The sequence below is a fragment of the Vidua chalybeata genome, chromosome 7 (assembly GCF_026979565.1).
Source record: "Vidua chalybeata isolate OUT-0048 chromosome 7, bVidCha1 merged haplotype, whole genome shotgun sequence".
Classification (NCBI taxonomy): Eukaryota; Metazoa; Chordata; class Aves; order Passeriformes; family Viduidae; genus Vidua; species Vidua chalybeata.
Genome location: NC_071536.1, coordinates 5,132,654 through 5,152,671, shown reverse-complemented (window position 1 = coordinate 5,152,671; position 20,018 = coordinate 5,132,654). Strand labels below are relative to the sequence as shown.

General features: G+C 41.4%; 1 protein-coding gene across 1 annotated transcript in view; it reads left to right on the top strand.

Annotated features, from left to right (window-relative positions):
* CPS1 (carbamoyl-phosphate synthase 1) overlaps nucleotides 1–19,679 on the top strand; it is a 92,849-nt gene extending 73,170 nt beyond the window's left edge. The window contains exons 29-38 of the mRNA XM_053946993.1: nucleotides 794–871; nucleotides 1,861–1,968; nucleotides 3,126–3,215; nucleotides 4,506–4,676; nucleotides 7,328–7,402; nucleotides 10,214–10,312; nucleotides 16,183–16,242; nucleotides 17,117–17,229; nucleotides 17,818–17,947; nucleotides 19,221–19,679. Coding sequence (XP_053802968.1) covers nucleotides 794–871; nucleotides 1,861–1,968; nucleotides 3,126–3,215; nucleotides 4,506–4,676; nucleotides 7,328–7,402; nucleotides 10,214–10,312; nucleotides 16,183–16,242; nucleotides 17,117–17,229; nucleotides 17,818–17,947; nucleotides 19,221–19,319 — 1,023 coding nt within the window. The 3' untranslated portion in view covers nucleotides 19,320–19,679. The remainder of the gene's footprint in view (nucleotides 1–793; nucleotides 872–1,860; nucleotides 1,969–3,125; nucleotides 3,216–4,505; nucleotides 4,677–7,327; nucleotides 7,403–10,213; nucleotides 10,313–16,182; nucleotides 16,243–17,116; nucleotides 17,230–17,817; nucleotides 17,948–19,220) is intronic.
* The last annotated feature ends 339 nt before the right edge of the window (nucleotides 19,680–20,018 follow it).

Sequence of the window (20,018 nt, the reverse complement as noted above, 5' to 3'; positions counted from 1 at the left end):
AACATGCACAAACTGTCATTTATTTCATTTTATTCTCTAATAAATAATAGGCAGTTAATAGTGGAAGGGACAGGTAGAATGTTGAGACACAAAGCTGGCCAGGAAGAATGCAGATTAGAGTTTTTTGGAGCAAGTGTCTGGAAGGAGAATGTATTAGAGGAGAGTGGAGGTGTGTGCTAGCATCCCAGAGACAGGCAGGAAGAAGAGGAAGGAAAACAATGTACACCAAGGGAAGGTAGTGAGAGTCAAGGACAGGCTGTTCCTGGCCAGCAATAATTAGTGGCAACCTCTCCCTGGGAGACTTAGGAAACCAGGCAGAGAAATTAGAAATGAATGGTTCAGTTGCATAAAATACATGACTGTAAAATAGCAACAAGCCACTCTACCAAGTCGTTGAGAATGCCAAGGATCAGTTCCTTTGTGAAGATGGCTGGGAGGCTCAGGCCAAGGAAGAATTGAAGACCTTGGAGTTAAGGGCTGTCTTTAGGAGATGGGATTAGAGATCATTGGATCCATGCATTTCTTGCCATCTTCTTTGTGCCATGACCTCTATGGTTTTGCCCCAAATCTCCCTGTCCTGGTGTTGTTATGGAGAGCTCAAACTTTTTTGCATCAGTGGTTTTAGGGAAATCGTGCCGAATTTCCCCCATTATATCTTTGCAAAGTTCACTTATCTGTGGAAATGAGGATGTTGATAGATTGGTCTTCTGGTCTTTTGCTTCCAAAGGGTCCTAGGTGGTCTACAAATACTCTCTTACAAAATCTTTCTAATTTTTTCTTGTCTTGATGGCAGGATTACCCTGTGGTACTCACTAAATTTATTGAAGATGCCCGCGAGGTGGAAATGGATGCTGTAGCCAAGGCAGGAAGAGTAAGTACTTTACTTTTCATTAACATTCAACTTCTTTCTTCAGGATCTGAGATCTACAAAAATGTGTAATTTGAATGATTTACTATAGAGCCATGTATTCATGCTGAGGAGAGTAAAGGAACAAGAAGAATTCATCTTAGGCTCAAAACTATTGTGCCTGAAAAGCTCCACCTCTTTTTATATATACATCTAACCAGTTGTTTTTTTAAGCATTGCTTATCCATGTAAATGAAACCTTCTGAATATAGTTTTTACCAGATTTGCAAATCACTGCCTTCAGAAATTACTTTCTTCAGAATTTTATCATGGGTTATGGGATTACCACAGTTATTCCATTTTTTTTTTTTTTTGCAGTTTTGTCTTGCCTTTCATTACTCAGCAAAGGCAAAAAAATCACAAAGTTCACAATTAACAGAAATATTTTTTTTCAATTTTAATTTTTAACCAGCAGACACAATCACTTTTTTGGTATTGAGGTTGTATGCCTTGATGCAGTTAATTCAATTTAAATCTTTAGGTCTGGATTTCCTCTCTTTGCTTAAAAAAAACCACTAAAGAGTGGGCATAAAATTATATACCAGTGATGTTAGTTCATGCTTGTTCCTGTTGGGGAATGATGACTTTTTTGTGTTCTGGCAACCAGAACTTAGAAAGCTGCTTTAAAGCCTCCTTAGCTTTTACCTTCTGAGCCCACATGTGTTAGAGAGAGGAAGGAAGCCTTAGGATCTCCAGGCTGTGGTAGGTTTTATCATATTTATGATTTGCTTAACCATAATAGCAAAGACACTGACGTGGTCTCCTTGTTCACATGCCCAGTGTCTGCTTCAGAAATATTCTCCCCAGAATTTTGGGAAATTCACTTTTTGTCCCTCCCCATCTGTATCCTTTTTCAGCTACAGTTGTGCTTGGGAGGCTGGGCTGTGCTGGGGAGGAAGGAGCAGTTTCTGGGAGGGTGAAATGACCGAGTGCTCTCTCACTGCTGTGTGCAGGTCATTTCCCACGCTGTTTCCGAGCACGTGGAGGACGCAGGCGTTCACTCAGGAGATGCCACCCTCGTGTTCCCCACGCAGACCATCAGCCAGGAAGCCTTGGAGAAGGTAGGTGTTGCTCTAGCACTGAAAAGAGAAAAGGAAATGAGAGTTTGACTCTGCTTTCCCTCTACCACCAGTGGAGAAATCAAATCACCAATCATTTTTGTGGTGTGCAAGTGAAGGATGATTGGCTTGATTATCTGAACTGTATCCCAGTAATTTAAGCAGTAGAAGTGCACACTTTTAGACCCATAGGATTTTTTTTTTGTTTCCTTGGTTTAGAACCAGCTTCTGTAGCAGTAGATTATTGTCTAATTCATACATAAGCCATGGTTCTCTTTCCACTTCCTTTTCTCCCACAATACTTAAATGATTATGTCAGATGTATGACTTTCTAGCTGTCTGCTTTTCCAAAAATAATATCAGGATGAATGAATCTCACCTAATCTTGACTTTTTCCCCTTTCAAGAATAAACCTTGTGATACAGAGTTAGTTGTTAAGATGCATTTTTTAAATGAAATGTGCCATGCCCCTTTATGTCATCCTGATAGGGGTTTGCTTGGAAGCCAGCAAAAGCTATAATGCACTGATCTGTGCTCCAGCTCTGTTTCCAAGAATGTCCAAAGTCTTGTTTCTAAAAATAGCCATGTCCTGGAGCAAAGCTATTCAAAGCCTTGTGTTGACACACCTGGGAAATAATGCTTTCCTCCCAGTTTGTTCCAGAATGTACCTACTCAGACACCTCCCACTGATCTGTGATGGGACAGACATGTTGGTGAAAGACTTTCAGGACACTTACAAAACTGATTAGTTATTCTCAAATAACAAACCATTATTCATTATGTCACCAAGAAAAGTATAAAAACTCCAGTGAGCAGTGTAGGAATTACTACAGGGCAAAGCTTTGATTCTTTGTTTTTCTCCTTCTCTCTCACTTTTCTTTTTCTCTGTTTTCTCACACACAAAAAATCCTGATTTTTACTTCTGCCCTCAAATGGCACTTCAGGCTCCTGGTTACTAGGGAAATTAAACATGTTTGCTTCTGAAATACTGCTATTGCCAAAATGTGGATATAGAGAAAAAAAACAAGGCAGAGAGAGATGATGTTTAAGGAAATCCACAAGTGTAGTGATTTATTGCCATGATACTCTCTATTTTGTGGAACTTAATTATTTATTCTATATACACACATTAACACTTTCTAAATTTGGTTTTTTAACAGGTAAAAGCTGCTACAAAAAAGATTGCAAAGGCTTTTGCCATCTCTGGTCCATTCAATATCCAGTTCTTGGTGCAAGGCAGCAATGTGCTGGTAAGAGCTGCTGTGAGTGTGGCAGGGCCCATGCTGTGCTGGGGTGTGTGGGTCCTGCATCTCTGCTGGGAGCATGGTGGCAGTGGCAGCCAGGGCACATAACCTGCCTTGGCAGAGGGTGTGGGCTTGCTCGTGCCACCCTTGGTCACACTGAGGGTGAAGAGAGCCTGCTTGCTTGTCTGTCAGCTTTGTTTCATTGTGGGCTGCTGTCCTTCCCAAAATTATCAGTTTGGAATAGGATGGGCACCACTGGGACCTGCACTTCATGCCACGTACTGGATATCATGGCTTTTAGATCTCCAATGTCTTCTCTCATCTTTAACTATTTTGATGTTGAATTAAGCCTTCAAAGGGACTGAAAAGAAAGCAAGACAATGTAAGTGTTTAAACCTTTACTATAAGCTATTGGGATGGTTATCTGCATAGTCCTAGTAGCTATTAGCAACAGAGGTAGAGCAGATGTGTGACCCTTTCTGGGCAACAGTTGGCTTTCTGTTGCTAATGGAGGGAGGTCAGAGGAGTGTGAACCGAGTATGACTGAGGATACAGTCAATAGGAAGAAAACCTGACAGGAAACAGAAGAGATGCATTATTGGTAAAAATTCTTGTTTGGGCTATGAGTTGAGTTAAATGTGCTTACTGTTCTTCACCTTTTCTCTGTTTCACACATGGTTATTCAGAATCTCCCTAGAGGGAGGGAACAGTTTTTCCTTCCTTGCCTGTCTTTGTTTGTACAGCCCCTGCTTTTCAGTCGTACCTTCACTATTCTTACCCCCTTCACTCCATTCTTATGGCACTTACAGCAATTCCTCTTCTGCCCTTGATCTCCAAGGTGCAGAACTTCTTTGGTACCTCCTTGCCTGGCTGAATGGCTGCCACATGTGGGTGAGGGAAGTCAGTAAGGACAGTCCTGTCATTCAGGAAGTGCCACCCCCATGGGAGAAGAACAGGTTGGACCTCTAGAGGTTGTTCCTACTGCCTGTGCATATGTTTCCTCTTGTACATTAACTTAGGATATAGTAGAGCACATTTTCTGAGTGCAGTCTGGCTCCCCTCTAATATTCTGATATTCAGACAACAGAGATGGATCTCAGCTTCTTGTATCTCTGGCCATTCCCCACCCCTCTTCCCTGTTTTAATAATGATCCCAATTTCTGTGTTTCTTATTTGACAGTCTGAAGAATATGTCTGCCAAGAGGACTCAGGGATGATTTCAAAAAATATGAATCAATGTATTTTTTCCCTGCACAGTGCCTGACCCTGATATTTCTCTTTTTTTAATCCCACCAGGTGATAGAGTGCAACTTGAGGGCCTCACGCTCCTTCCCCTTTGTATCCAAGACTCTGGGTGTGGATTTCATTGATGTGGCCACTAAAGTGATGATTGGGAAACAGGTTAATGAGTCATCCCTCCCCACAATGGAACATCCCAGTTTTCCATCCACATACGTTGGGATTAAGGTATGGTTTCTAAAAGAGCCACAGAAGCCCCACCACAGAGCCAGCATGTAACACATTAATATACAATTAGTACTTTAATGCCCAGAGAGAACAATTTACTCATTGGCCAAAGGTCAAATTGACCTTTTGTAATTTCTGTCAAGATAATCTGTTTGGAAACTTTAGAGAAAAAACAGAGGATAATTATCCAGTGAAACCAAGTCTTCCTTTATTTTTAGCATCTAACCTACTCTGAGTCCTGTTTATGAGCTGCATAATAAATTTACACCTGCAGAGTTGAACACTGAAGTTCAGGCTATTTCATAATACTATGTAACACATGTGTGGACATGCACAACTTTTTGTTGTGGGTGCCCCCCACATTTTATCTGCAGGACCTGGGACATGGGCTGTCAAATCCACATAATCCCCTTTATATACACCATTGGTTAAAATAGGGGTGAAAGCCTTGCATCCTTTGATTTCAGTAAGGCCAAGATTTTACTTTCCGTAATTACTAAGCTTGTACAGAACTCAACAGAATAAAATCTGTGGTAGATATTTTTCAATGGTTAGTGGAAGAAAAAAAAGGTAATCATAAAAAAAAGTCTAGAACAGTGGTGTAGAAAATCCAAAGGATAATGAGAATTGTTTATACAGAAACTTTCAAGCTTTAATAACTTCCATATCAAGTGAAAACTGAGGAAGCAGAAAACACCTAACATCTTTCTACTAATAAAATGTTCAGAACTATTAAAATGCAAGCCAAATTTATGTCCCAAGCCAAGCCAGCCAGTATAGATATATCTTTACATTTTATTTTGATGCCACAGATAGGCATTATCCAAAGCGCAAACTTGAGGTAGTTTGTGTGGGTGGTTTTTTTTTTTTTTTTTTTTTTTTTTTTTTTTTTTTTTTTTTGTTTTTTTTGTTTTTGTTTTTTTTGTGAGCCTAATTTATTTTTGTCCATTTCTACTATTTAGACCTGGGGCTTCTGCACTGTTGTTAGCTGAACTGCAAAGAGTTTTGTCTCTCCTGTCTCACTACAGAGCAGAAAACCCAGCTTTATTCTTGGAAACTTCCCTACAAAGCTTTCTATACTGCTTGCGTTCTGCATGGATTTGTCAAATATAAAAACCTGCTAACACCTTTGGAAACGCTAAACTTTGAAAAACATCCCAGTTTAGCCTGTTTGTTGTTATTCATGCATCATATTTTCTATCCTCTTACAATTTATTGCTAGTAGTATTTGCATGGACACAGGATCTTTTTTCTTCAGCAGTTCTTAAGAGAAGATACAAAACTCTTTTCTTCTTTGTCAACATAGCTGACCACTGTTTAGGCTTTAGTGACTGAAATACTGTCTTGCCATGTCTCCATCCAGACTGGTGCAAGTATCAGGGCCTGACCAAGATTAAATCCTAGGTAGAGAATGACTAAGTTTTAAATAGGGTTTAGTTGTAGTACCAGAATCTGCTCCTGATGATGCATTTTCATGTTCATGGCAGATGAAAATTAGGGAGGTGGTGGAAGGCTTTGCTGCTTGTTACCTTTCAAGACAATGTACTACAATAATCCATGTATTAAATGTATTAAAATAATCCATCTTGACTGTCATATTTCTGCTTGAGTTGGCCACTGTAAAAATTTTCTCTTTACTTAAAGTGGACACAGAACTGATCTAAAAGTCACAAAGACACATGACATTTTTTGAAAAACCTTTTGAATTTCTCCTGTCTCATTTTAATTGGTCAGTATTAGGTGTCATGAAGTAGCAGCTGTATTATCTTCAGTGCTACCCTTGGAGACCTCCAGGGACAGAATTATGGCTTCAAATTTTAAAATAGATTTGTTTCTAAGCAGAAATCTTGCTGCCTTTATGCAAATGCCATTAGTAATTGAAGACGTGGAGAAGCCTCCCAGAAAATTACTTGGTAGTAAGAAATTGGTTCAATGTTTGTTACATGTGGTCATTGGTTCTTTAACAGAGACTTTATTTTCCTCCCTCCCCTCCATGTTTCTTATTTTAAGATAAAATGAGACAAGGGAACTGTGAACTAAGTCCTCAGATGATAATTATAATAACAATTATAATAATAAACAGTGATCGGGGACTTAACATTAGCATATAAAGAGAAAAAAAATTACAAATGTGTATTTCTGGAGGGGGGTGGGGGGAAAGATGAAATAATTTGTGAAGTTTCATCTTGTTTGTACCAAAAATGCATTCTTGTGGAATAGTTTTATTTCTGCAAATGAAACATTTAATGGATAACATAATTCTCTGAAAAACCAACTTGATTCAATGGTATCTCTCCTTGTTCCATGAATGAAGTGCTTCACAGTCTTTTTGTTTAAAAATGTGTCCTTAAAATCATACTGACAGTGGGCTACCACTGATTGAAAATCTACCAAAGGAATGTGAGCAGGATGCAAGAGTTAGATGATTGATTTATTGGTGGAATAGATGGGTATTTGTTCCAATCCATCATAAAAGTGATGAGGGAACTACTTTGCCAAATAGTTCTTTGTTTATCAGCCTTGACCACTGCATTTTTTGGATAAATTCGCATCTCTTTCTGTGTCACTTCCAAGCATAGCTGGAATTTTTATATTTTTTTTTAATGATCCAATTTTTATTCTTTCTCCCTCCTGCCTCTTTCTTTCACCAGGCCCCAATGTTTTCCTGGTCCAGGCTGAGAGATGCTGACCCTATTCTCCGGTGTGAAATGGCCTCTACTGGGGAGGTATCTCTTAGATAAAAGATAAAAGCAAGTTGACTTTAAATGTCATGAATCGTTGAAAGTCATCTTATTACTGCCTGAATCATGATGGCATCTGTTGCTTCTTCAGAAAATTGAAAACATCTTTCTTAGCTGTAAAACCCACAATGTCCTGGCAAACCCAGTTCTTCCAGCCACTAGATGTCCCTGTTTACCTGCATGGCAGCTCCCTGAGTAGGACTTGGTTGGTGTGATAGCCTGAAATGAGTTTATTTGAGAGTTGTTGGGTTCTGGGTGGCTGTTTTATGACTCATGTGCTTCTGAAAAACAGGTGGTGACAGCTCCCAAGCCCCATGGACACTTGCTGCAGCAGTGACGTGGAGAGCCCTGGGCATGAGTGGTTGGTCTTGGGATGTGCCAGTTGCTTAAAGGCAGCAAAAATGTGTGGTGTTTTCTTGTTACCTGATAACCATCAAGGCATGTCCTGAGGTGCAAAATGAAAGGAAGAGACAATAAAATGTGGTGGCTGCAGGGATTGTGGGCAGCCCCCATTCTCTGTGTAGCCAGGCTGTGAGGTGCTGCTGGAATGTCTCCTGGTGTGGTTATGGCATGCTGTGAGGGCACAGGGCTGGGCATCTTCCTGCCTATGCTCAGCACCCTCACAGGCACAGGTTTCCATCCATATCACCTGACTCATGTAGAACAAAAGGTTTCTTCATGAGTTATTGCTGAGCTATCAAGGGCGTCCATGGATACACCCAAGTGGTCTTTAAATTGTGCTCTGTTACTTCTTGAATGAGTTGCAGTAGAAAAAACTTCTTCTGGGCCAGAATGCCCTCTTAGAAAGTGATTAAACACTGAGGCAATTTGATCAGACTCAAGCCTGCTGTGCCATCGCTAGGCAGGTGGCAGATCCTGGGCTGCTCTGTTGGATGTGAGCTTGGGTGTGTCCAAAGGAGCTGTTTTCATTAGGAAACACTTACCATTTTAGTATGGAAATGTACCCAGATAGAAAGTAAGAACAGCCTTGGGTCTCCTACAGCTCTCCAGAATGACTTCATTTTGCTCTTCATAATATGGTGGAAATCAGTACTACAGAAGATTTCCTTTCAGTATAGTTAATGGGCAGAAAAAAGTCAAGTGACTTCTGTGACTTCCTGATTTTCAGAACAAAATAAAATACAGAGACAATCTCCTCACCAAGAAAAGAATAAAAATGTAACTAGGGACAAGAATTATTTTTCTGGGCTTTATACAGAGTTAGAGATTACCATGGTCATAAAGGAGGGATTATTAACTTTTATGAGTTGGAAAGATCCATATTCACAAATGCCATAAAGTGTGACAGTTATGAAAGTCTTTCTTACAGTGAAGTAAGGATAATAACTGGCTTTGGGTAAAAAGCTCAGTTATTCCTCACAGACATTTTTCACACACATGACTTTATCTGGGCTGGAATTTGTCACATCTGTCTAGCAGAGATTTATTTTGCTGGAAGCCATGGTTCCCACAATAGGAGAAGACAGTGCTGGGGTCCCTTTGAGTATTGTGGCTGTGGACCATGCCATAAGGATAAACCTCTCCTGGCAGGCTGGAGAGCCTACAAGGGAGGGTCTGTCTGTCACCCTAAAAAGTCCAGGAATATAGAATATGTAGAAACACATAGAATATATCATGTTGTCGTGACTTTTTTTATCCCTTCCCTTGTGGGGTTTTTGTTTGTTTAGTTGTTCTTTTTTTTACTTCAGTACATCTGGCAAATCATAATTTATTTTTAATGAAATACTGCTTTCTGTTCAGCATGGTGAGACCATGAATGTGAGGGCTCACTCTGAGATGGGGAGGACCATAAGAGGAAAATGGGAGAGCAATTCTCAATCAGCTCCTTTATCCCATCTCTATATGTTGGTAGATTTGTTATTTCACAGAGAAAAATCAGTGACAGTTTCTGCTTCTGATTGTTTTTCAACAAGTGTGGAGCTGACCAGAAAAAGTGAAGGTTGCTTGGTTGGTTTTCATCTTTTTAAACTTTCACAAAAGCTCATGCATTCCTCTTTTTGTCACCAGAATTCCAAATTTTGCTTAGGAATGCAGTTGAGCTCTTTCAGAAAATTATCATACAATAGTCTGTAAGCACCCGAGCTCCACATCCAGTTCTGAATGCTGGAAAGTTGCTAAAAGATTCTTGCTGGTTTCTTCCTCAACTTCCCAAATTCTAATTCTTAAATTAGAATTTAAAGAAATTCTAAATTTCTTTAGAATTACAATTTATTTAAAATAAGTTATTATGAATTGGCCTGATTGCTTTGTTCTTAAGTAAGTACTAAAATTTTACTTGAATTTTGGTAATCTGTGGACTTTTAATGGAAAAGCATCTTTATATCTTGTGGTTTTCCTTCACAAGAAATGCCAGGAATACACGAGAGCACAAACACTGCCTTACCCTGGTTTGCAGGCACACAGAGGAACGTGCCTCTCACTGGGTCTAAGCCTTCTATAATGTTAAATAATTTGCAGTGCAATCCCAAACATTGGAGCAGAGGCTGTGTACAGCATCCCAATAACTTAGTAGAATCAATTGTTACTCCTTGGTGTGCTGTTTGAAACAAAAGTGTTGCTTATTCCTCCATTATTGCTTCATTAAAATTGTGGGATTTGTCTGCAATGATTTTCTGATTTGTTCTGTTCCCTGTGCCTGCAGGCCCCTTGCAAAGCAGTCTTTTAACACAGAAACAAAAGATCCTCTTTGCAAATGTCATTCCTGTTTCTTTTTAAAGCAATGTTTTTGGGTTGTTTTTGGTTTTCCCCTCATGCATTCTTTGTGCCTTTCTGCAGGTTGCATGCTTCGGGGAGGACGTGTACTCTGCCTTCCAGAAGGCTTTGCTTGCCACAGGGTTTACATTTCCTAAGGAAGGAATTTTGATTGGAATCCAGGTGAGTCCTAAAAGTCAAAGCTTAGAAAGGACCAACACAGAGGAACTCAGTGGCTTTAGCCTTGCTTTCGTTCATGTGGCTTTATGGCTCAAATGTGTTTCTCTGCATTTCATCCTGAAGTGCAATGTGACAGTGAGGAGCAAACACCGTGGGGAGATCTTTACTGGATTCAACAGGGCTGGTCTGGTGGGTTTTCTCCCTGCCTCCTGATAGCTTCTACTGGCAACTACAGAAGTTTTTTTCTGTCACACAGTGCAACTTTCAGTGATGACAGCAAGAACTGAAACCCTAAAATACAAGCTTTAGTCTAGCATGGAGTCAGGGCACCTGCAGAGTCTGCATCTGAGAGGCAATCCCTCTGAGGAGGTAGAAAAACCAGAAGTTTGCTGTGGGAAGCCCTTGGGGATGGCTGCAAGCAGAGACTTGGGATCAGAGAGCTCTAAGAGATGCTTCTGGGGGAACAAACCTGTAGATGGTCAGTTCAGAGAAACATCCCAACCAGAGTCCAGAGCTCCCTCTGTGCTCCCTCCCAGTGGGAGCCCTGGCCATGTGACCTTCCAATCATATGAGCTCCCTTCATCTGTGCATTGCTCTTGCCCTTTTCAAACCCATTCTCCTCCAAACCTCCCATACAGGGAGGCAGTTTCCATGCTGCAAAGCTGGATCTGCTAGGCTTTCCCCATGAAGGCACAAGTTTCCTTCCAGCAGAGCTGTAGCATCATTGACAGTGCAGAAAAGCTGATGTTGTTGGGGTGTTGTGGGCTGGTTATTGGTGTAAACTGTTGGGCTGTGACACCTCCTCAGGTCTCACTGTCACATCCCTCTCCTCACTGGAGTCACAATGGGAATGTACTCAAGTGCAGTGGGGCAAGGGGTTAAAGGACATCAGTCTGCCACTGAATCTGTGGCAATAGAAGAAATTCTCCAACGACATCTTTTAATGAGAATCAGGCAGTACTTTATTCTGGCCATGTTTTTATTCTGGCTAGGATGTGCTATAGAAATAATTCCATCCACACTTGCCCAGATTGTGCAGTTGGAAATCATTCCATTACACAGAGTTCTTTACCAGACTTTTCACATATTTATACATAAAAACCCCCAAGAAATTCTTGTTCATTGGTTCTACATTACACAATTTTTATTATCCAGTCTTCTATTTGTTACTGATTCCTTCACCTTTGATGTTCATCTAGTTCTCATTCTTGGTTCTCTTATCAATCTTTTCCCAGACCAGGTGCCTCCAACCACACCAGGGTGTAATGTCTATTAATGTCCATTTATCTCCTCTGTATCTTCTGGCTACTTCCAGTCTGTAGGTGTTAAACTCTCAGAACTTGGGAGTCTTCTTTTTGTTGATTGAAGCCCATCAGATCTCACACAGTGAAACTCAAACCCCTGGTGAAGTCTTTTGAAGAGAAACCCCAATTCCCTACCCGCCTTGTCAAAGGCAGACAAACCCCTGACTGAAGTTCCTTAAAAAATTTAGGAGTTGTATCATTTCCAACAAGTCTTCACCCTGCCCCCCACTTTTCTGCCATCAATCCTTTGCCTGTTTGATGACTGTGCACAACCAGCCTTGTTCCCTACCTTACAGCTCCTGTGAGCCAGAAGTAACTTGGAAAAGAGCCAATGTTACATTTTAGTAGTGATGCTTCTGGTTTCCACACTTTGCCAGAGCTACCTCCTCAAAGAGATTGCAGAGTATGCATCCAAGAGGCAGGTCCCCTGGATTTTAGGGTTCAGTTGCTCAGTGTGACAGAAAGTTTGAATGACGTCATTATGGGAGTGCTCTCCAGTGCAATGGGTTCTGCAAAGAGCCTTTATGTGAGGACATTCCAGATGGGTTTTCCATAGGAACAGCCCTGCCCTTTTCACAGGCCTGGATCAGCAAGGAGGTTGTGTGTGAACAGGGAGCTAGGCAGAAAAGGAAAAGAAGTCTTGGTTCTTTATCAAAGAAGAGTTACTGACTGCATAAGGAGCTGAAATCAGAGACACTTGTAAACTTTGGAATGTATGTATGTTCCTCAAAAATTCATGCACTTCCAATACAACTGGAATGTTCTTGGGCCCCAGAAAACCATCTGATTGCTTCCTGCCATTTTCACATTGTGCTTGCAATAAGCTGATGCTCTACATGATTGTATAAAGCTGATAAAACAAAACCATAGAATAGATGAATTTTCCTGTCAGACAACTGGGGTGTGAAAAATGTCTTTGGCTATTTGTGCCAGCAGAGGATGTGAAGAAAATGTGTGAAAAGCGGCCAGAGAGGAACATGACTTCTGCTAACAAGGATTACTGCTGAGTCCTTAAATGTCAACATATATACACATATCTGCGGATGGAGGCAGTTGCTCAAAGTTACCTCTAATTAGCAGAAAAATTGCTTGCTACCTAGATAAAATGTAAAAGTTCAGTATGAAACTCTGGGCAGTTGGTACTGTATGTCTACTCTATATACTGCATATTTTAAAACAGCATTTAAAAAAGGAGAAAAGCAAAGCCAGGAGGAGAAAAAAGGAGAGAGACCAGTGTTTAAAATTTAAGTGTATTTTCCAGATACCAGCTAAAGTGGAATGGGCAGAAAAGAAAGTCATTTTAGCTATAGAAAGCATTTATGTAAGTTCAGTGTCAGTAGCTGTTAAACTGAGCCAAATGTTCTTTCTACAAAAGTGTTAAGAAAAAAAAAGAAGGGAAAAAGAAAAGATAAAACAAAGCCCAAAGCTCAATTCCACAAACCTTTTAAAAGTAATAAGATTCTGTCTTTAATGAGTGGTTTACAGTTTATTTTCTTGCAAAAGAAACTTAAAAACAACAGATCAATTGCTTGAAGATCTCTCTGCATCTCAGCATATTTCTTCTATAATTAAAGTCCAAATCAAGAGGCATAAAGTTGATTCTGAGAACCAGGTATTGCCCCCTCCCTAGTCTGGAGATTGTCACCCATGTACTTTTCAATGGTCTGCTTTGAAACAGAGGGGAAATAAAGCCCTGTGGGAAGGGAAGGTTGAAATGTTGACCTTCACCTGGCATGTAGACTCTAAGTGGTGTTTGAGTATTTGGTTGGAAAAAAGAGGAGCTCCTCACTGCAGAAATAAGAGGCACAAGGAATGAGGCATCAGGCAGGCTGTGAACACCAGCACTGTTCTTGTTTCAATCACAAACATGAACCCACCTACCTCGTACAGGCAAAATTATTGGGGTATCCTCACAGGGAAACAGAGTCTCAGAAGGACAGATGGCACATAGCCTCTCTCAACCATCCCTAAGTGTTTTCAAATGACAGGATGATTTCTGCAACCTGTTCTGGTGCACAGAGTACACACACAAGCTCCCCTGGTTGTCTCTGAGGAAGATGCTGTGATTCACCTGCAGTAGATGGTGAGCTCAAAGCATGCCCCAATTTTGAAGGCTTCATTGCTTCATGACTAGCACCTTGCTCTGATTTTTAGACTGGATTTTTATCTATTGCAGAGAGAGAAATAAGAAGCAAAATGGTCTTGAATTCTGCTTCTCTCCAAAGCAGCTAGGCTCATATTTCAGTGATTTGGTATGCTGCACATTTATACCTTTGCTATTAATCATGTTGAGGTTAGAGGACAGTGCCTTCTTGAAGGTAAAAGTCAAATGGATGTAGTTAACAGGAGTAGAGAGGGAGATCTTGGTTTCCTTGCAAATGTTTCTGGGGTGTTTTGCAAATCAAGAGTCAAATGGTACTGCTGTGATCTGCAGTCCAAACTGAGCCCAGGATGCCCAGGCAATGAACCCACCTTGTAGGGAGCTGCCAGACTGGTGTGCAGTTCCAGAGGTAATCCTCCTGGTGCCATGCTGAGCTGTGGAAAGCCAAGTTCAGGCAGCTCCCAAGGTCAGGCAGGGGAGTGCTCCTTGACATCCAGGGGACAGCACAAGGCAGGCTGGGCAGCTGGTGGGGACTGTGAGCCTGCTGGTTGTCCTTCAGCTGAGAGCACTCAGTGACACTGCACAGGGCAGGGGTCCCCAGGATCTGAGAGGTCTGATGCTCTGCCAGGGTAGATGGAGTGTGACTTCCATGTTAGACAAATGAAACTCTGCCAGTTTATGTGAGCTGATAACCTACCTCTTCCCACAGTCTGGAGAAATCTGTGATGCTGAAACCCTGAGTCGGCCATTAAATAATTTATATTTTATGCAAAAGGAGTTGAAAAGTTAGGGTTTTTTCTTTCCTGATGGGCCTGTTCAATGATATCTCTGGGATGGAGTGCATTTGTCTTACATTTATGCTAGTGACCACAAGATGCAGAAAGCATTAATATAGAGTATTTTATTTTTAAATCCTGGCACTTCAAGTCTGTTGTTTCAAGGTAACCTTCTGGCTTGGTTCCTTACATACCAGAATTTTTGCATCCTCCACTGTGGATTTGGATAGAGAATTCAAGATTATCACAGGAGATGGGTTGGCTTCATTTTGAGCTGGATCTCAGTGAGAACCGATGTAGCTGTATTGAATGAGCTAAAGATGTAGTACTTTACAAACTGCAAGGCTTGCTGGAAAACATGAGGGGTTATAAGAAATGGAACTTTTCAGATAAAGGAAAAAAAAATTGCAATTCTCCTACAATAAATACCTTTGACTAAGTAAATCTGCTTGTACTTTTCACCTTTAGTAACGAATGGTTTCTTACACAGGTTATTTCAGCCAGCTTGTAAATCTGAGGGCGCTCCAATGCAAGCTGACAGCTGTAATTTCTTTTCATAGAGAGGCTGTTTTATGTGTCACAAGTGTTCAGTACATGTTTGATAGAAGTTTATAATGCTATTGTGAAAGCCAGCACCCCTGACCAGAAGGCAGAACCATTCTCTCTGACTGGGAAGCTGCCAACCCTGTCACACTGTATATTTATATTTTCCAGCTAAAGTACAGAATGAGTTGGCTTTCAGAATGAGTGCTCAGGAAAAAAGCCCTGTTTAGTCCTTTTCTTCTTAGGAAATTGTTGACCCTTCAGGATATTGCTCTCTCATCCATAAAGGTTAAGCTATCAGTAGCTCCAGCAGGAACAAGAGAGCTTGTAATAATCTTACTTGCAAATGTGTGTAAGACCAGACCAGGCAAGGTTTGGCTTGCCTTGGGAGTGAGAGGGGCATGTGTTGCATCTGATATTTGCATTGCTGTTCAACATCCCAAAGATACTTAAGCTGATACTTTCTCTCACCTGTTACTCTAAAACAGCTTGTTCAAGTGCAGATGTCTACAGGAGGTGGTTGTACCCTTCTAAATGATGTTGAGTCTGGATATGCATTGTAAGACAATCTTTCAAAGGTGCTGTAAGTCAGGCATTCAGGTCCTCATGGGAATATGGCATCCCAGGCTCCTGACTCTATTTCCATATACCCACAGGACTTAGAAATGAACTCACACATGCACAAGCTCTTATTTGTGTGAATGTGCAAATAGAGCACTCACAGGCAACCCAAAGCCATCCATATATGTTATCTGCCAGAAGAGAAGACAAGTGTTTGAGCAATGATTGAAAATATATTTAATTAAGAACTGAGGAGACTCTAGTTGGTGTATTTGAGAAGGCAATTGCCCAGATATTTAATATAGAGTAGTAAATCTTTAATGGATGCAGTCTGACTTAGTATGGGAACACTTACTCTGATGTGACACAATATGTCTTAGTTCAGAGTCACTTGGGCTTCAGGATCCAGACAGTTTTCTTGGGAATGGTGTTGTACATGCACATGCAGACATTTCTCTCCATGCACACACTCAGCACAGAAAGGTGTATTTGCCTCTTAGCACAGTGTGGGTGAGCTTCATGTTGCCCAAAAATGTACAGTTCCAAATCCTGCCTTCGGTGCTATATCTAAAAAATTTCCTTTTTCAGAAGTCCTTCCGCCCCAAATTCCTCAGTGTAGCAGAACTACTGCATGAGCAAGGCTTCAAGGTAGGTGGTCCAACTTAGTTAAAGCTGGAGAGCTTTCAAAATCTCAAATGTCCTCAGCCTGCTACAGAACTGTTGGAGTTTCTTTGGAGATAGAGAAAAAAGGGTGTTTTCAATGTACAATGGGGTTTTTAGCTGAGTGATCTGTAAAGTCAGCAGGTACCACCCAATTAAAAGTTTTTATATTTGTTTAATTGAGCATATGGGTCTGCTGTGAGGGCAGTAACAACCCTGGCTCTGCTATCAGCCTGCAGCTGAGATGGCATGATACACTCCCCCAGCTTCTCCAAGAAATAAGAATGCCAATGGGATGCCATGTATGGCAGGAGACAAGGAAGGGAAGGCCTTTTGTGTGGAGTATATCTGTATAGTGCTACATTTTCAGTGATACTCACAAGCTGCATGAACTTTGTGATGTTTACATCACTCTTGTAACTCCTCTGTATTATTTTGCATCCATATCTCTATGGAAAAGCAGCACAGCCACAGAAGATTGGTGAGAGTTCTACTTTTCAAAATTTAGCACTAGGCATTAAAAAGGAAATAAACATAGCGGAAAAATTACAAGTGATTGAACTTAAGCCCTACTGAAAGCCACATGGATTTAGATTTTCCTAAGCCACTTCAATGCTTCTGGAAGTGCTACTACCATTCACTGACTATCATCCATTGGGAAATCACAGATAATAGAAAGTTGGGAAGGTTGTTCTGTTCTCTGTGTGTCTCTCTATATGGAGAGACAACCTTTTTATGAAAAATGCTCTCCAAAATCATCTCTTGCAACAAGGCTGTGTGTTGGGTCAGGCCCACATGAGTTCAGTGAAGAGTTTTGGTATTGTGAAGTACATAGTAAATATCCCTTTTCTTCCTGGGACAGCTTTATGCCACAGAAGCAACCTCAGCCTGGCTCAATGCTAATGGCATCCCAGCAAATCCTGTGGCGTGGCCATCACAGGAGAGCCAGAGTCCGAGCCTCCCTTCAGTCAGGAGGTAAGAGACCAACCCACCTTGTTAAATGTGTGTTTAAAATCCAGGACAGCAAATGCAAGGGGCAAATTGCTGGTCCTGTTGAAATCAATGGCAAGGATTTAATGGGACTTTGAATTAAATCCAAAAGTTTTGGTTTATCTGATTCTGTCTGGAGTTGCTACAGCAGGGAGGTTTCAGCTTAATGAAAATCTCATTGAACAGTCCTATTTAGTATGGCTTAGATGTATTGCTCCATGTTATATTTTCATACAAGTATATATGAAATCTGAGTAGTTAACCTTTAAATGATAGTCAGTCATGCCTTTAACTGAGGTATGACTGGCTGTCATTAAAAGGCTAAATAAACATCTCAGTTGTGCTGAGCTGTATCCAGGCTGAATATTGCTTTGCACTGCTGACTAGAACTGAAATAAATCCAAAATCCTGAATAAAGCTTAGTGCTTTAACCCCTCAGCCCTTGTTTCTTGAGCAAAGACTAAGCTCAAATGACATTTTTCAGTGTTGTTTAGCTGCTTGCCTGTGCTATTCATTTGAGGTTTTTATTAGGAAGGACACACTGTCATTCTGTCTTGTGCATTGTCTCTTCAGGCTGCTGAGGGATGGGAAAATAGATCTGGTGATTAACCTGCCCAACAGCAACACCAGGTTTGTCCATGATAATTATGTGATCCGAAGGATGGCTATTGACAGTGGCATTGCTCTGCTCACTAACTTCAAGGTACTTCCCATGTTGTTCTTTCTCCTCTTAAACATGAGAGCCTTCAGAGCTTCTAAGCCCTTGTGACCATAGATTCCACTCTGTTTGGAGCCTCATTATCTCTTACAGATAATGTATCTGAAAATCATGACAACACAGTGGTTTAAATATACCTTCTTTTTGCTACTATATAAAATGACATTGCTCTGAGTAAAAAAAAAACAAGCCAAATCAAACCAAACAAAAAAATATAAATTCTATAGTCCTGAGTCCTGCACTGTGCAGCTGAAATTGTTGCTGCATCATTTTCACTTCAGAGCAAACACCTCACACAGGGTTGCATGTAACATCTTTAAATTAGGCATGGGAAACACTTTTTAGTGGAATATTATCCTGGTATGGTCCTTAAACCTTACAGCAGGATGTAGCTGTGCTTTCTTGAATGATCCTTGGGGCAGTCCAGTTCAGAAGTGCCATCCAAGTGGAATTGCTGCCTGTCCTGTTGCAGTCCCAGTTGCCAGTCATGATTGGTTTGTAGTTCCTGACAAAGCCCTTCACACACTGATGGGAAACAGATATTAGGTAATGTAAAGTGGGACTCCTGCTGCCAGCAGTACCTTGCCTTCCTTTGCAAGTGGCTTTGGCTGTCACAAAAGAGCCTCATCTGGTTCTCATTAAGCACAGCAGCCAAACTCACACTGATTTTGGTGGGCACTGACATGGAACCCAGTGACTTGAACTGATGTCCAGCTGTTCAAAATCTTCTGCTGTGATTGGAGTGAGTGGAGGGCAGGGAGAATGACAAGCTGAAGGTTCACAGGATAATGGCCAGACATGATTAGCAGGGATGGGGAATTGCAGATGCATCCTTTGCCTACTAGCAAAACACCTTCTGACAACCGCAACAAGGGTCCCCATCCAAAATTTATTACCACATCTGCTTGATGCCTTTCACTGAACTGTTTGGATTGTAGAGTTTTAATCTCTGAGTTTGAGAGAGGAAAACAACCCTGGTTCTCTTTACATTTGGGCTGTAGCAGAAACAACAGCTCTCATGGGACAGAGCTGTCTTGCAAAGGAAGCCTGGGCACATCTACGTCTCTGCAGCTGGACACTCAGGCTCTAGAGGGCTGGAGTCAGCTCCTGTGCCCAGCCACCTTGAAATTGGTATTGATTTGGATGAACTCAAGGACTGGACCTGCACCAGAAGGTTTCAGGGTGGCAGAGCAGAAGTGTGGAGCCGGCTCTGTCATGCAGCCTTTGCAATGCTCAGTCCTCCTCTTTGTATTGACAGGTGACAAAGCTTTTTGCTGAAGCTCTCAAATACTCTGGAAAATTGGACTCCAGGAGTCTCTTCCACTACAGACAGACTGACAATGGAAACACTGCATAGAACTCTCTCCAGCCTGCAATCTTTCTGCTTCTGGTGCCTCAAAAGAGAGTGGATTTCAGATCATTCACCTAAACCATCTTTCCATGTATTTTGCTTTTGTTTGGTCTTTTTCAGCCTTCAGATTTGATGGGAAAAAAAGGCTGCATGTGTGTGTCCTAGAATTGCTTCCAAGTTCTGCTCAGTCCTTCAGGCTGTTATCATTATTATTTTTCACATTCTCATTCAATATTGTGAATTCAGGTGGCTCTCCCTGTATCATAAAGACTCTTTCTCAGCCTTGTTTCTGCCTTCAAAAGGGGAGAACTCCCCAAAGACTTCCCACATGTTGCTGCCCAACACTTTGTGCCGTGATTGTGGGCATTAAAATCAAATCCTTTGAAAATGAAGTGAAAGTGTTGCCGTGCTTTACCTCCTCCTACTTAAATGACCTTTTCATTTCCATTCCACCTTCTCTGCTGCTTTTTCAGCTCTGGCAGCACCTTCAGCTGCTCTCTGTGGAGTAGGTCCCCACTGTAGCATGTGGGATGTGTTATCCTTGGCTGTCTGCATGGCAGAAGACCTCAGCAGCTCTGTGGCCTGCAGCACTGCGTCCTGCAGCACATGCAGTGCCTTCTGTAAACCTGGACCAGCTAAGGAACACGTGTCTGTCATGCTCTGCCTGTGCTGCAGTGTGTACACAGCACACCCAGGAGCTGGGAG